Source organism: Sturnira hondurensis, unplaced genomic scaffold (genome assembly GCF_014824575.4).
Source record: "Sturnira hondurensis isolate 20B ecotype Veracruz unplaced genomic scaffold, ASM1482457v3 Scaffold0022566, whole genome shotgun sequence".
Classification (NCBI taxonomy): Eukaryota; Metazoa; Chordata; class Mammalia; order Chiroptera; family Phyllostomidae; genus Sturnira; species Sturnira hondurensis.
In genome coordinates this window covers 2,091,146-2,104,623 of record NW_028095197.1, presented here as the reverse complement: position 1 = coordinate 2,104,623, position 13,478 = coordinate 2,091,146, and the positions used below count along the sequence as shown (strand labels likewise).

Genomic DNA, 13,478 nt, shown 5'->3' with positions numbered 1-13,478 from the left:
CTGTGATTTACAGTTACATTGTGATATTTTACAATTGCTAATATTTTAGCTCTGTAGTGCAGGTACTTTAGAACTTTAAATGAACCATTGTTAAAAAAGATGTCATGATGAACATAATGTAATCAAAATGGTTATTTTTCCAAGAAGCAGTGGCATAGCAGGATCTGATTAAAAAGGAAGTACCACATTGTGATTTGAGTTGAGAATCAGGAGTTTCACTGCTTTGATTCCAATCCAAAATCTGCCTACTCCTTTCTGAAATATTTTGGATATAAACAAATAATGTGGGTAATAGTAAGCTTAGATTATTTTGTGGTTCTTTTTCTGCTGTTGAAATAGAAACTTTGAGGCTTGTTTTGAATTACCATCTCATTTGTTTACCTTGCACTCTTGATATTATGTAAAGCATAACTGTTTTCAAAATGAATAAGTATACTGAAATTTTCATCTATTGTTGGTTATTACTTCATGATATCAAAACACCTTAAACCTAAGGAGAGCTTGAGTAGTAACAAAACTCAAAAGAAACTAACTTTTAAAAATCAACTATTACTGATTCCTTAATTATTTTACATTATAAAATTAAATTATATAATCTTTTATCTTTTCTTGTAATATATTTTATTGATTATGCCATTACAGTTGTCCCATTTCCCCCCTTCGTTCCCTTCCACCCTGTACACCCCCTCCCACCCACATTCCCCCCCTTTAGTTCATGTCCATATGTCATAAGTTCTTTAGCTTCTACATTTCCCATACTATTCTTGCCTTCCCCCTGTCTATTTTCTCCCCATCGTCTATGCTACTTATTCTCTGTACCTTCTTCCCCCTCTCCTCCTCCCACTCGTCTGTTGCTAACCCTCTATGTGATCTCCATTTCTGTGGCTCCACTCCTGTTTTAGCTATCCAATTAGCTTGCTTTTGTTTTAGGTGTGGTTGTTTATAACTACAAGTTTGCTGTCCTTTCACTGTTCATATTTTTTCTTTTTTTCTTAGATAAGTCCCTTTAACATTCCATATAATAAGGGCTTGGTGATGATGAACTCCTTCAACTTGACCTTATCTGAGAAGCACTTTATCTGCCCTTCCATTCTAAATGAAAGTTTTGCTGGATAGAGTAATCTTGGATGTAGGTCCTTGCTTTTCATGACTTGAAATACTTCTTTCCAGCCCCTTCTTGCCTGCAAGGTCTCTTCCGAGAAATCAGCTGACAGTCTGATGGGAACTCCTTTGTAGGTGACTGTCCCCTTATCTCTTGTTGCTTATAGAATTCTCTCCTTCATTTTATTCTTGGCTAATGTAATTATGATGTGCCTTGGTGTGTTCCTCCTTGGAACTTCTTTGGGACTCTCTGAACTTCCTGGATTTCCTGGAAGTCTATTTCGTTTGCCAGATTGGGGAAGTTCTCCTTTATTATTTGTTCAAATAAGTTTTCCATTTGTTGCTGTTCCTCTTCCCCTTCTGGTACCCCTATAATTCGGATGTTGGAACTTTTAAAGCTGTCCTGGAGGTTCTTAAGCCTCTCCTCATTTTTTTTAATTCTTGTTTCTTCATTCTTTTCTGTTTGGTTGTTTCTTTCTTCTTTCTGGTCCACTCCATTGATTTGAGTCCCAGTTTTCTTTCCATCACTATTGGTTACCTTCATTTCCTTCATTTTCCTTCATTTCACTTAGTGTAGCCTTCATTTTTTCATCTAATTTGCAGCCAAAATTAGCCAGTTCTGTGAGCATCCTGATCACTAGTGTTTTGAACTGTGCATCTGATAGGTTGGCTATCTCTTGATTGCTTAAAAGCGATTTTATTGGCTCTGGGGCTTTGATATTTTCTTCTGAGCCATAATTTTTTGGTCAGGTCACGGCTGTTATGTAGTGAGGGGTGGAGCCTCAGGTGTTCACCTGGGTGGGACAATCCAGTCACTGATTTGTGGTGCTGTATGTGGGGGCGGTGTCAGAGAGGGAAAAATGGTGCTTGCTCTTCTCTCTCTCAGATTTCAGTCCCCTCTGCTGCTTCCCACAAGCAAATTGGGCCCTTCTGGTGCTGGTTCCCGGGTGGGTGGGCTTGTGTATGTTCTAGGACCCTGTGGGTCTCTCCAACAATCTCTCCTGTGAGGCTGGGAGTCTCTCCTGGCATCTTTTCAATCAGTGCATTTATGCTTTATTTCCTGTCACTGGAACCCTGGGTTGTGTGATCTGTCTTGCTGCCCGTTTTTGCCTAGTTTATCTGTGTGCAAATGTGTAACTGTGGGCAGGCAGCCATTTTACGTGCCTCACTGGGTCTGCTTGTTTCCTCCCTGTGCTCCGGGTCTGCTTGTTTCCTCCCTGTGCTCGGGGTCTACTCACCCTGAGCCACCTGTGCCCCTGGGTCTGGCAGTCACCACCTTCTCCTGCCGCGACCCCTCTCTGCCAGCTGTCGACTCTGCCCCTCTTACCGGTCTGGTTGAATGGTTGTCGGACTTCCGTACAGTTCACATTTCTGTCTGTTCTGGTTGTGTTTTTCTTTCTAAATCTTTGTTGTCCTTAATTTTGGCTGTGGGAGGAGGCACAGTATTTCTACCTCCATTTTGGCCTGAATGGCTAATCTTTTATTTTTTAATTAATCTAGTAGACTCTACAAATCAAATACTAGAATAAAGAGCAATTTTTTGTCAGCTATTTTATTGTTATTTTTAAGACTTCTCCTGAGGATATTTTATTGTTGATCTTAGAGATAGTCAAGGTAGGGTAAGAGAGGGAGGGGGATGGCACAGAGAGAGAGAGAAACACATCATTGTGAGGAACATTGGTCCATTGCACTCTTGTAAGCACCCTCCCTGCGACTGAACCTGCAACCTAGGTGTGTACCCTGACCGGGAATCGAGTCTGCTACATTTTGTTATATGGGAGGATGCTCCCACCAACGGAGCCACCTGGCCAGTGTCATCTATTTTAAAAAATTTAGCAGGATGTGTGCCTACAAAGAAACCAGATCATTAAAAATGATGTATAGTATGATATCTTTTAGAATTTAAACAAAATGAGTGCTCTCTGTAAAATGTTCCTTTGGGATATTAACTGAAATTATTTAATGTTGATATATACTGTTATTGGAAATACTGTTGATTTTTTAAAAGGGAATGTCTTAGCTGGGTAGTCTTGCAAATGATAACTGTTGTGTGGTTAATTTAACTATACTGGATTTTGATTAAAACTTGGTGTAAAAACTTTCTGTTTTAAGTGATTGTTGGGACCAAGGAATGCCAGGTGGAGAGTGCAGATGAAGTGATGAGCCTGTTGGAGATGGGGAATGCAGCCCGCCACACAGGTACCACCCAAATGAACGAACACTCCAGTAGATCACATGCAATTTTTACAATCAGCATTTGTCAAGTTATAAAAAGTACAGAGCCAGCTGAAGATGGATCCTGGTGTTCCCATCGACATATTGTCTCAAAGTTTCACTTTGTGGATTTGGCTGGATCAGAAAGAGTAACAAAAACAGGGAATACCGGGGAACGGTTCAAAGAATCCATTCAGATTAACAGTGGGTTGCTGGCTTTAGGAAATGTAATAAGTGCTCTCGGGGACCCACGCAGGAAGAGTTCACATATCCCATACAGGGATGCTAAAATTACCCGACTTCTGAAAGATTCCCTGGGTGGCAGTGCCAAGACAGTCATGATCACTTGTGTCAGCCCATCTTCTTTGGATTTTGACGAATCCTTAAATTCTCTCAAATACGCCAACAGAGCACGCAACATCAGAAACAAACCCACCTTAAACTTCAGCCCTGAGTCAGACCGGATGGACGAAATGGAATTTGAGATTAAGTTGCTTCGAGAAGCTTTACAAAGCCAGCAGGCTAGTAGTATCAGCCAAACCAGCCAGAGCCATCAAGAGGGGACTCCTGAAAAAACCAGGATCCTTTCTCTTGAGGAGCAAGTAGCTCAGCTCCAGGGAGAATGTCTGGGTTACCAAAAGTGTATAGAGGAGGCCTTCACCTTCCTGGTGGAATTAAAAGATGCTGTCAGACTAAACCAAAAGCAGCAACAAAAACTGCAGGAGTGGTTTAACATGACCCAGGAGGTCAGGAAGGCCCTTCTTACCTCATTCAGAGGAAGCCAAGGCATTGAAAGCCTGGAAGAAGGACCACAGCATGTTACAGTTATCCAGCTGAAGCGAGAGCTAAAGAAATGCCAGGTACTTAGACATTGTACTTAGACATAAAATAACTTGTTTAAGGACTAAATTTATTTGGGGCAAGTAAGAGTTGTCATAGAATTTCAGAAAAATTCTGAAAGGATTTTATGTGAACTCTCATTTGGCTTTGCTCTGTTTCACCCTTTCCTATTGCTGTCATCGTATAATTCATACCTTTCATGGCTTCTTTTTTCTCCAGTAAAATGATTTTAATTTGTTATATTTATTAAGTACAATTTTGTGGCCTTGGTCACTAAATTTGGAGGAAAAAGAAACAGTTTCAGAAACAAAATCAAGTTATACTTTATTGAGTTTTATCCCTCCATGGGTCAGTGGTTCTTGAAAGAAAAAAATACTTCATCCCCTGAGTTTGAGGTACTGATTTTTTAAACAAACAAGTCATCATATTATCAAATATTTAAGAAATGCGGGTATGTGTATGCATTGTATATATGTATATTGAGTTCAGAATTACATTTCCCCATTTTTCATTAAAAAAACATTTATTGAGCCCTTGCTGGTGTGGCTCAGTAGATTGAGCATTGGCCTGTGAACCAAAGGGTCACCAGTTCGATTCCCAGTCAGGACATATGCCTGGGTTGTGGGGCAGGTCCCCAGTGGGGGCCATGTGAGAGGCAACCACACATTGATGTTTCTCTCTCTTTCTCTCTTTCTCCCTCCCTTCTCCTCTCTAAAAAATAAACAAATCTTTAAAAAAAGTTTATTGAGTGAAGTTTATGTGTAATGAGAGCAATAGTGGATACCAAGACATACCTAGTTCTGCTTATGTGGAGTTTGCAATTTGGTGGGCAAATGGATGTTCTGCCAGTTTTTAAAATAGAGAACATAGTTAAAAGAAGGAAAAATGAAAAACATAGCTGTCTAGTTAGAAACCTTTTCTCAATGCCTTCTTATATAGATTAGAAAAATCCAGTTGTATTACTATTATTTATTGTAGCAATTATTGAACTTTTTATTTGCAGATTTCTTAAAATCAAGTTTTCCCATTGTATCTATAAATATTTAATATATTAGAATTAAAACAATATTTACACTATTTATTCAAAACTAACAGTAATAATATGATTATATGATTAATATACAAAACATTTTTTCATGAAAAATAATATTTTTAAAAAATATTTTATTTATTTATCTTTAGAGGGGAAGGGAAGGAGAGAGGGAGAGAAATATCAATGTATGGTTGCCTCTGGTGTGTCCCCTGCCAGGAACTGGCCTGCAACCCAGGCATGTGCCCTGACTGGGAATCGAACCGCGATACTCTGGTTCACTGGCCCGTGCTCAATCCACTTAGCTACACCAGCCAGGGCGAAAAATAATATTTTCAGAAACAAAAATTAATAAGAATGAAATTGTTTTACATTTTTGCACATCTCTTTATTTTATTTTATTTTTTAATTTAATTATTTTTCTCTTTAAATAGCTGATTTATTAGAAGATGAGTGGATTTTCATATCTGCTTTAGCATTCAGTGTTACAATCTGTTGTTTTAGTTGAAGTATATAAAGAAAATCCAGCATTATATAGATTTGTAGTTGGAAGGGAGGGGTATTTAATGCCTTTTGTAGATAATTATGGGTAGTCTTTGAATTTGCACCAAAACTCAACAAATAGAAATCTTTTAAAGGTAACTTGGGGTTTAAAGCTATTTTATTACATTAAGATACATTAAAATTCATTGGTCCCTGTCTTGTACTTTGGATGGATCTTTTATTCATTCCTGATTTTGAACCATCATGCATTGGTCACTTGGAAAATACTTATTTACTTAAGTTATGCAGCCCTTCAGGTGCTGACGCATTTCATCACACAGTATCAAGCAGTCGCATTCATCACTGCCAGCACTCATCCTACCTACCATCCAAGTCTTTAAGTACAAGAGCTGTCTTCATGGTAGCAGAACTGTTTTCCAAAACTGTAATTTTTGCATGAAACTTGAGTTTTAGCATTTGTAACAAATACTCTTGTTTTCCTTGAAAATCATCATTCTCATTGTTTAAGAAAAGCCTGCTATATACCAGTATGACTATTGTTTTTCTGCCATTCTTACAGCAAAAAAAACCATACTCCGTGGGAAAAGTGGCAAGTTTAGCTTGCAATTCAAACATGGGCACAAAATTGTTTACCACATACAGCCGTTGCCCTTCGGTGCCCATGGCTTTATGCATACCTCCCATTTTGTCACGTAAAATGCTAAAAAAAAACCCCCACCCACAAGGGTTGAGATTTAATAAGATAACTTTATTGCTTCATTAAGATATTCTTTTTTAAAGAAAGAATATATATATATTTATTTATTTTTAGAGAGAGAGGAAGTGAAGGAGAGGGGAGAGGGAGAGAAACATCAATTGTACATTCCTAACCAGGGACCTGGGCTGTAATCTAGGCCTGTGCCCTGACTGGGAATTGAATTGGCAGCCTTTCAGTTCACAGGCCTGCACTCAGTCCACTGAACCACATCAGCCAGCACATGCTTCATTGAGATATTCTTAACTAAAGCTGATATTGGTTTGTATTGGGAGCACATGGCGGTGAAGTACAGTTTGGTGACTCTTCCTTTATTTGTGTTAGGAGCGAACAGTTTTACCCACCATTGCTTTTGTACCACCAGGGCAAATGTAAACATGGAGAAAAAATTACAAATATTGTCTTAGTATTATTAGGAAAATAGTTTTGACCTCATGGACACCCTGAAAAGATCTAAGGGACATGCTGAGAGGGTCTCTACTGCATACACTGAGAACTGCTGCTCTGTTACAAAGTTTGTGACATTTAACTCAGAGCATGTAAAGCAGTGCTTTTAAAATCATGGCTTTTTAAAAAAAGACAGTGCTCCTGCCCTTTGTCCCAGATAGAGCAGGCCTGACCCTTTCTCACTGGTGTGAGAAACTGGTGTACAGGTAATTGGAAGCTCAAACTCTGGGACACGTAAGAGTTGGTTTTCCTTCATGCTTCTAAAGTGGCTGAAATTGGAAGTTCATAAAATCCACTGCTTGGGGGTGGAGTGCGTAGTAGTTTACTCCATCCAGCAGTTGGAAAGTATAAATTTAAACTTGCTCTAGCTTGTGTACTCTAGATTATGACTTCCTCGAAATACTAACGAAAAGGATACCACAATCAGATTGTTTGGGGGAATGCTAGATTGCAAAAAGCAATCAGGTTTCTTAATTCTAAGAATTCTCAGAACTTCGAAAGTGCTAATGTATATTATGAATTTCGAAGTGAAAGACAGCATTGTACTTCCCAATTTTAAGAAATGGATACCTTTTTTTATTTTGGTCTGCAGTCTTGCAGGACTAGTGATCGTTGGAGAAGACTAAACAGTAACTAGAGAAATGGTCGGTGTCATTCCTCACCCCGTGACGCCTCTTTAAAACATTGTTTTTAAACTCGCATTTCTGTTCTTGTTTTCTGTGAGAGGCAGAATACCACAGTAGTTAAGAACATGGGTACCAGACACTGAAGGGTGGGATCCTGGCTTCTCTGCTTACCAGCTCTGTGACCTTGGGCAAATACTTGACATCTCTCTGCTTCAAGTTCTCTATCTGTAAAACGGAAACAGCAGTAACAACGACCCTTGAGGTTGTTGTGAAGATTTTTAAAGCCTTAGTTCCCATAAAGTGATGACAAGGTTGACTGGCTTGTAGGAAGGCTCCCTAAAGTTTACCTTATTTTTATCTCCTCTTGTTTATTTTTCACCTTCCTGGGCCTCGGTTATACATCAGTGGCATCTAAGGGATTGGACTCAGTAGTCACACGGGGCCACAGGCCAGGAGTTACTGTGAAGGCATCCTGCTAAGTTTATCAAGTTTATCTCTTAGGGAGATAGTGGGTCTGTGGGAGGAGAGGCAAAGACATTCTCTTTGCTCAGTCTGCTTCCTTGAGCCTCTTAGGCAAGCAGGTAAGTACTTTAAAAAAAAATTCCTAACCAAGATGAAATTATGGGTCTACTCACAGATGGGGTAATAGCTGGATTTGCCCAGGAAGTGTCATTCTGAAATTACGGTCTCCTTTTCAGGAGGTGTCAGATAATGTTGTGACCTTGAGTTTTTCTATTCGTGACTTATTAGAACACTGCATCCCTTCAAAAATACTTCCTAAGGGACTTTGTTGCTTTTTTTAAAATTCCAAATGTTAAATTCAACAGCAGTCCTGAATATGAATATACTCAATCAGCAGTTAAACACTTTTAAATGAATAATAAGCAGTAAAGTTGTAGTTTTTGAAGCGTATATAAAAGCATATGCAGCACTGGGAGAACGATGATAAGCTTCTCGAATGGACAGTTGCCAATAGAAGAGGATATTAACTCATGAGAATTACAGTTATATCTCATTTTATAGAGGAGAGAAGTCATGGAGGTTACATAAACATATGAGGTGATAAGGATTCTCAGTGTCGAGTGTCCCCTCCTTGTTTGTTTATTTGAGGATCCCAAGCAGAGAAAGAAGGGACTAGCCCCAACGCCTCTGTGAACCTGTGGCAAAGTCAAGGCAGGCCTCAGTCCACGGGTTCCCAGTGCAGAGGCCCATCTACCTCCGTGCCACTGCCTGCGGGGCCACACACGCACTCTGTTTTTTGTGAGTTAAATCTTATTGGTAAAGTTGTTTTGGAAACCAACTACTTGTTCTTGTCTTTTCCTGTGGCTTAGGCTTTGGATCTATACCAGCCCAGGGGTTTAATGTCAGGAATTTGGTTTATCTACTGAGTCATCTTGGGAAAAGGTTTTGATCTCACTGAACTTCAGGTTCTTCAAAGAAGAAAACATGTCCATTCAGTGAGATATTTTGAAAATACCAAGTATTAGTTTTCTTTGTTTATTTAATTTAAAAATTGTTTGAAAAGTATTACTTGCATAACCCAATTTATTTTAAAGTACTTGTAATTCACTAAAAACTAAGAAAAGTATTTAATTATATTTTCAGACATCTTCAAAATATATCTCTTCATAGAGGAAGTGTATGAAAATTAGCAAATATTCTTTATTTAAACATCATTGGTTTGTTCCCAGGTTTTGGCATAAAAAACAAAACAAAACAAAACAAATCCAAATGCATTCTTACACTCTTTAGGTCAGTTTGGAAAATATGACCTTTGCTTTTTTTAAAAATCCACATTAAGCCCTAACCGGTGTAGCTCAGTGGATTGAGTGCCAGTCTGCAAACCAAAAGGTTGCTGGTTCAATTCCTGGTCAGGGCACATGCATGGTGTGAAGGCTGTTGATGTATCTCTCACACATTGATGTTTCTCTTTCTCTCTTTCTCATCTCTCTATAAGTAAATAAATAAAATCTTTTAAAAAAGATAAAAATAAAAAACTAACACCCACATTAAAATCTCCTGGAAATTCCAGCAAACTTGTAAAAATCTTATGTAATGTACTCTAGAACCTGAACAACTGGTTTTCATTTTAAAAGGCAGAAAATAAAAATCCAGAGAATCTTCTCATCTTTATGATAATTCCTATGTTATAACAATAATAGCCCCTCTCAACTGTTTCTGCCTTCCTTATAAACAAACCAGAAAATAATTTGGATAGGGTAAGAAAAATTTTAAGAGACATTGTCAAGCTGTCATTAAATCACTGCTTTTGTGGTATTATGTGGCCTCTCGAGTATTTTCCGTGGTGAATCTCGTGCTTTCTTTCCCTCCTCCCAGTGTGCTCTGGCTGCTGATGAAGTAGTGTTCAATGAGAAGGAACTGGAGGTGAAGGAACTAAAGAATCAAGTGCAGATGATGGTGCAGGAAAACAAAGGACATGTTCTATCTTTGAAAGAAGCACAAAAAGTGAATAGATTGCAGGTAGAGTTTATTAATGCATCTAGCTCTGCAGATTTAATTGGACTACTAACTAACTTAATAGAATGGCCTGCGAATACCGGGTGCTGTAGGCTTTAGTCTACGGCCATACCACCCTGAACGCACCCGATCTTGTCTGATCTCGGAAGCTAAGCAGGGTTGGGCCTGGTTAGTACTTGGATGGGAGAATAGCATTTAAATGATAAGTGGAAATCTTTACAAAAGTGGATTTCAGTTGAACAGTTCTGAAAACAAGCACCTAAATGAATTATAGTTTTTCCCCTAAATTGGTGTAAAGGGAAAACATTTTTATTGTTAGTTTAACTTATGTTGCTATGTTTTCTTCATACTTTTCCCTTCCATTGTTTGCCAAAGGTAATAGGCAATGTGCTAATGTTATAAGTTGGATGGCAGGTAATGAGGAAAATAATACAGAAATTTTGTGGCCCTGCCAAAGGAATGAGCCCACTTTTTAAGTCACTTAAGGACTAGATGGCAAGTCTGGTTGCCACCAGCTGCAAAAGTAGGTTCACAGTTGTGAATACATGAAACATAGAGTGTATTCTCGCATTATTATTTATTCTTGTATTATATATTTTTCCATAGGAACAACTGCAAACCTCCTTTCGCCTATCCCTGTACATTCTGGGTATGATGAGCTCTTTGTCAGTTACATGGTTCCAAATATTTTTTCTCTTTGGCTTTTCACTCTCAATGAGGTCTTTTGATGAAAAGACATATTGCAATCAAATTCAACAATCTGTTTCTTTATGGTTAATGATGTTTGTGCTCTAATAGGCCTTTCCTTTTCCTTTCCTTGGAGAATATTTTCTATGGTATCTTCTAGGAGCTTTATTGTTTTGTCTTTAACATTGAGCTCTGCAGTAGTTTTATAATTGATTTTTATGTATGGGGTAAGGTAAACATCTTTTATTTTCCTCCATGTAGATATCCATTTGTTCTGTCACCATTTATGGAAGAGACCATTCTTTCACCACTGTTCTGAGTGCTATCTTTGTCATAAGTCAGGGTTCATTTGTGCCTGAATTTATTGTCTATTAAGGGTCTTGTATTGTATCCTTGGTTTGTCTACCCTTGAAACATTCTCACATTTCTTATTTATTGTAGGTTCATAATAAGTCTAGATCGGGGGTGTCAAACTAATTTTCACCAGGGGCCACATCAGCCTCGTGGTTGCCTTCAGAGGGCCGAATGTAATTTTAGGACAGTATAAATGTCAGTACTCCTTAACTAGGGGCAAGGAGCTCTACATTAAGCCCTTTGAAGGCAACCATGAGGCTGATGTGGCCCCCGGTGAAAATGAGTTTGACAGCCCTGCTCTAGATATTCAGGAAAACAAGGCCTTTTGCTTGGTTCCCTTAACCTCTAAGAATGTCTTGTTTTTTCCATGTAAATTTTGGAATCAACTATCTAGATCCACAAAGAAAACGATTTATTGTGATTTTGATTGGGATTGTTCTGTCTGTAGATTCATTTGGGGAAAATTGACATCTTTTGATCTTGAGTCTTCTAATCCATGAGTATGGTATTTTCCTTCATTACTTAGGTTTCCTTTGTTTGGGTGTGTGTGTGGAAGTATTCATCATCTTTTGTTAGACTCATTCTAGACACTTGATTTATTTAATGTAACTAAATGGAATCTTTAAAATTTCATTTTCTTAATTGTTTGTTGGTATTTATGAATATATTGATTTTAGTATATTGCTGTGACACCCAGCAATCTGACCAAATTTACCTTTTTTAAATTATATTTTATTCATTATGCAATTGCAGTTGTTACAGTTTTTCCCTCTTTGCCCCCCTCCACTCAGCACCCCCTACTCCCTCAGGTAGACCCCACACCATTGTTCATGTCTGTGGGTCATGCATGTAAGTTCTTTGGCTACTCTGTGTCCGATATGGTACTTCACATCCCCATGGCCATTCTGTAGTTACCTATTTGTACTTCTTAATCCTTTCACCTCCTTATCCATTCCCCACATCTCTCTCCCATCTGGCAATCATCAAAATGCTCTCTGTATTCATAATTTTGTCTCTCTTCTTGTTTGCTTAGTTTATTTTTTAGATTCAATTGTTGATAGATATGTATTTATTGCTATTTTGTCTATAGTGTTGATCTTCTTTTTCTTAAATAAATCCCTTTAACATTTCATATAATAATGGTTTCATGATAATGAACTCCTTTAGTTTTTTTTCTTGTTGGGGAAGCTCTTTATCTGCCCTTCGATTCTAAATGATATCTCTGCTGGGTGGAACAATCTTGGCTGTAGGTCCCTGCTCTTCATGACTTTGAATATTTTTTACCAATCCCTTCTAGCCTGTAAAGTTTCTTTTGAGAAATCAGCCGACAGTCTTATGGGAACTCCCCTGTAGGTAACTAACTGCTTTTCTCTTACTGTTTTTAAGATTCTCTCTTTATCTTTAACCTTTGGCATTTTAATTATGATGTGTCTTATAGTGGGCCTCTTTGCTTCCATCTTGTTTGGGACTCTTTGTGTTTCCTGGATTTGCTTGTCTATTTTCTTCCTCAAATTAGGGAAGTTTTCTTTCATTTTTTTTTCCAAATAGATTTCCAGTTTCTAGTTCCTTCTCTTCTCATTCTGGCACCCCTATGATGTGAACATTGGACCTCTTGAAGTTGTCCCAGAGAATGTTTGCACTATTCTCCTTTTTTGGATTCTTTCTTCTTCTTGTTGTTCTGATTGGGTGTTTTTTGCTTCCTTATGTTCCAAGTCATTGAGTTGATTCTCACCTTTACCTCCTCTCTCTTGTTTCCCTGTAAATTGTTTTTTATTTCAATTAGTGAATTTTTGTTTCTGACTGGATCTTTTTTATGCTGTTGAGGTCCTCACTAAGTTCCTTGAGCACCCTTACAACCAGTGTTCTGAACTCTGCAGATTACTTTTCTCCATTTTGTTTAGTTTTTTTTTTCTGGAGTTCTTATCTATTCTTTCATTTGGGCCTTGTTTTTTCTTCTCCTCATTTTGGCAGCCTCCCTGTGTTTGTTTCTATGTATGAAGTAGAGCTGCTATGGCTCCCTGTCTTAGTAGTGTGACCTAATATATTAAGTATCCTGTAGGGCCCAGTGGCACAGCTTCCCCATCACCCCAGCTGTGTATCCTGGTGCACCCTTCATGTGGGCTGAGTACCCCTTCCTCTTGTACTTGATCCTAGACTGCTGGTGGCTGGTCAGCTGGAGGGATTCACCCAGGCCAGTTAGCTGCAGGGACTGGCTCTGACCACTGACCACCAACCTCCTCCTTCTGTGGAGAATCAGCTGTGCAGGGGCAGGGTGGTAGTGCTGTGACGTGGTTTGTAGCTATCCACAGAGTGCACAGGCCCTGGGTGTGCTGGGTGTTTCAGGCCAAAGTCAGCCTCCACCTGTTGTCTGTACTGGCCCTACCCTGAATGAGCTATAAAGCAATCTGAGATGGCTGCTACTTTGGGCTTGGAGTTTCCCAGG

At 38.7% G+C, this 13,478-nt stretch overlaps 1 protein-coding gene across 3 annotated transcripts in view; it reads left to right on the top strand.

Annotated features, from left to right (window-relative positions):
- The window catches only part of KIF27 (kinesin family member 27), an 86,941-nt gene that overhangs the window by 14,400 nt on the left and 59,063 nt on the right, over positions 1-13,478 (top strand). For 2 of the 3 annotated variants that reach the window (XR_005064975.1, XM_037035917.1), the window contains exons 4-5: positions 3,214-4,175; positions 9,854-9,997. Coding sequence is in view for 2 of the 3 variants with exons in the window: in XM_037035917.1 (XP_036891812.1) it covers positions 3,214-4,175; positions 9,854-9,997 (1,106 nt within the window). In the remaining variant the exon portion in view is untranslated. The remainder of the gene's footprint in view (positions 1-3,213; positions 4,176-9,853; positions 9,998-13,478) is intronic. The other variant, XM_037035918.1, reaches the window with a different exon arrangement.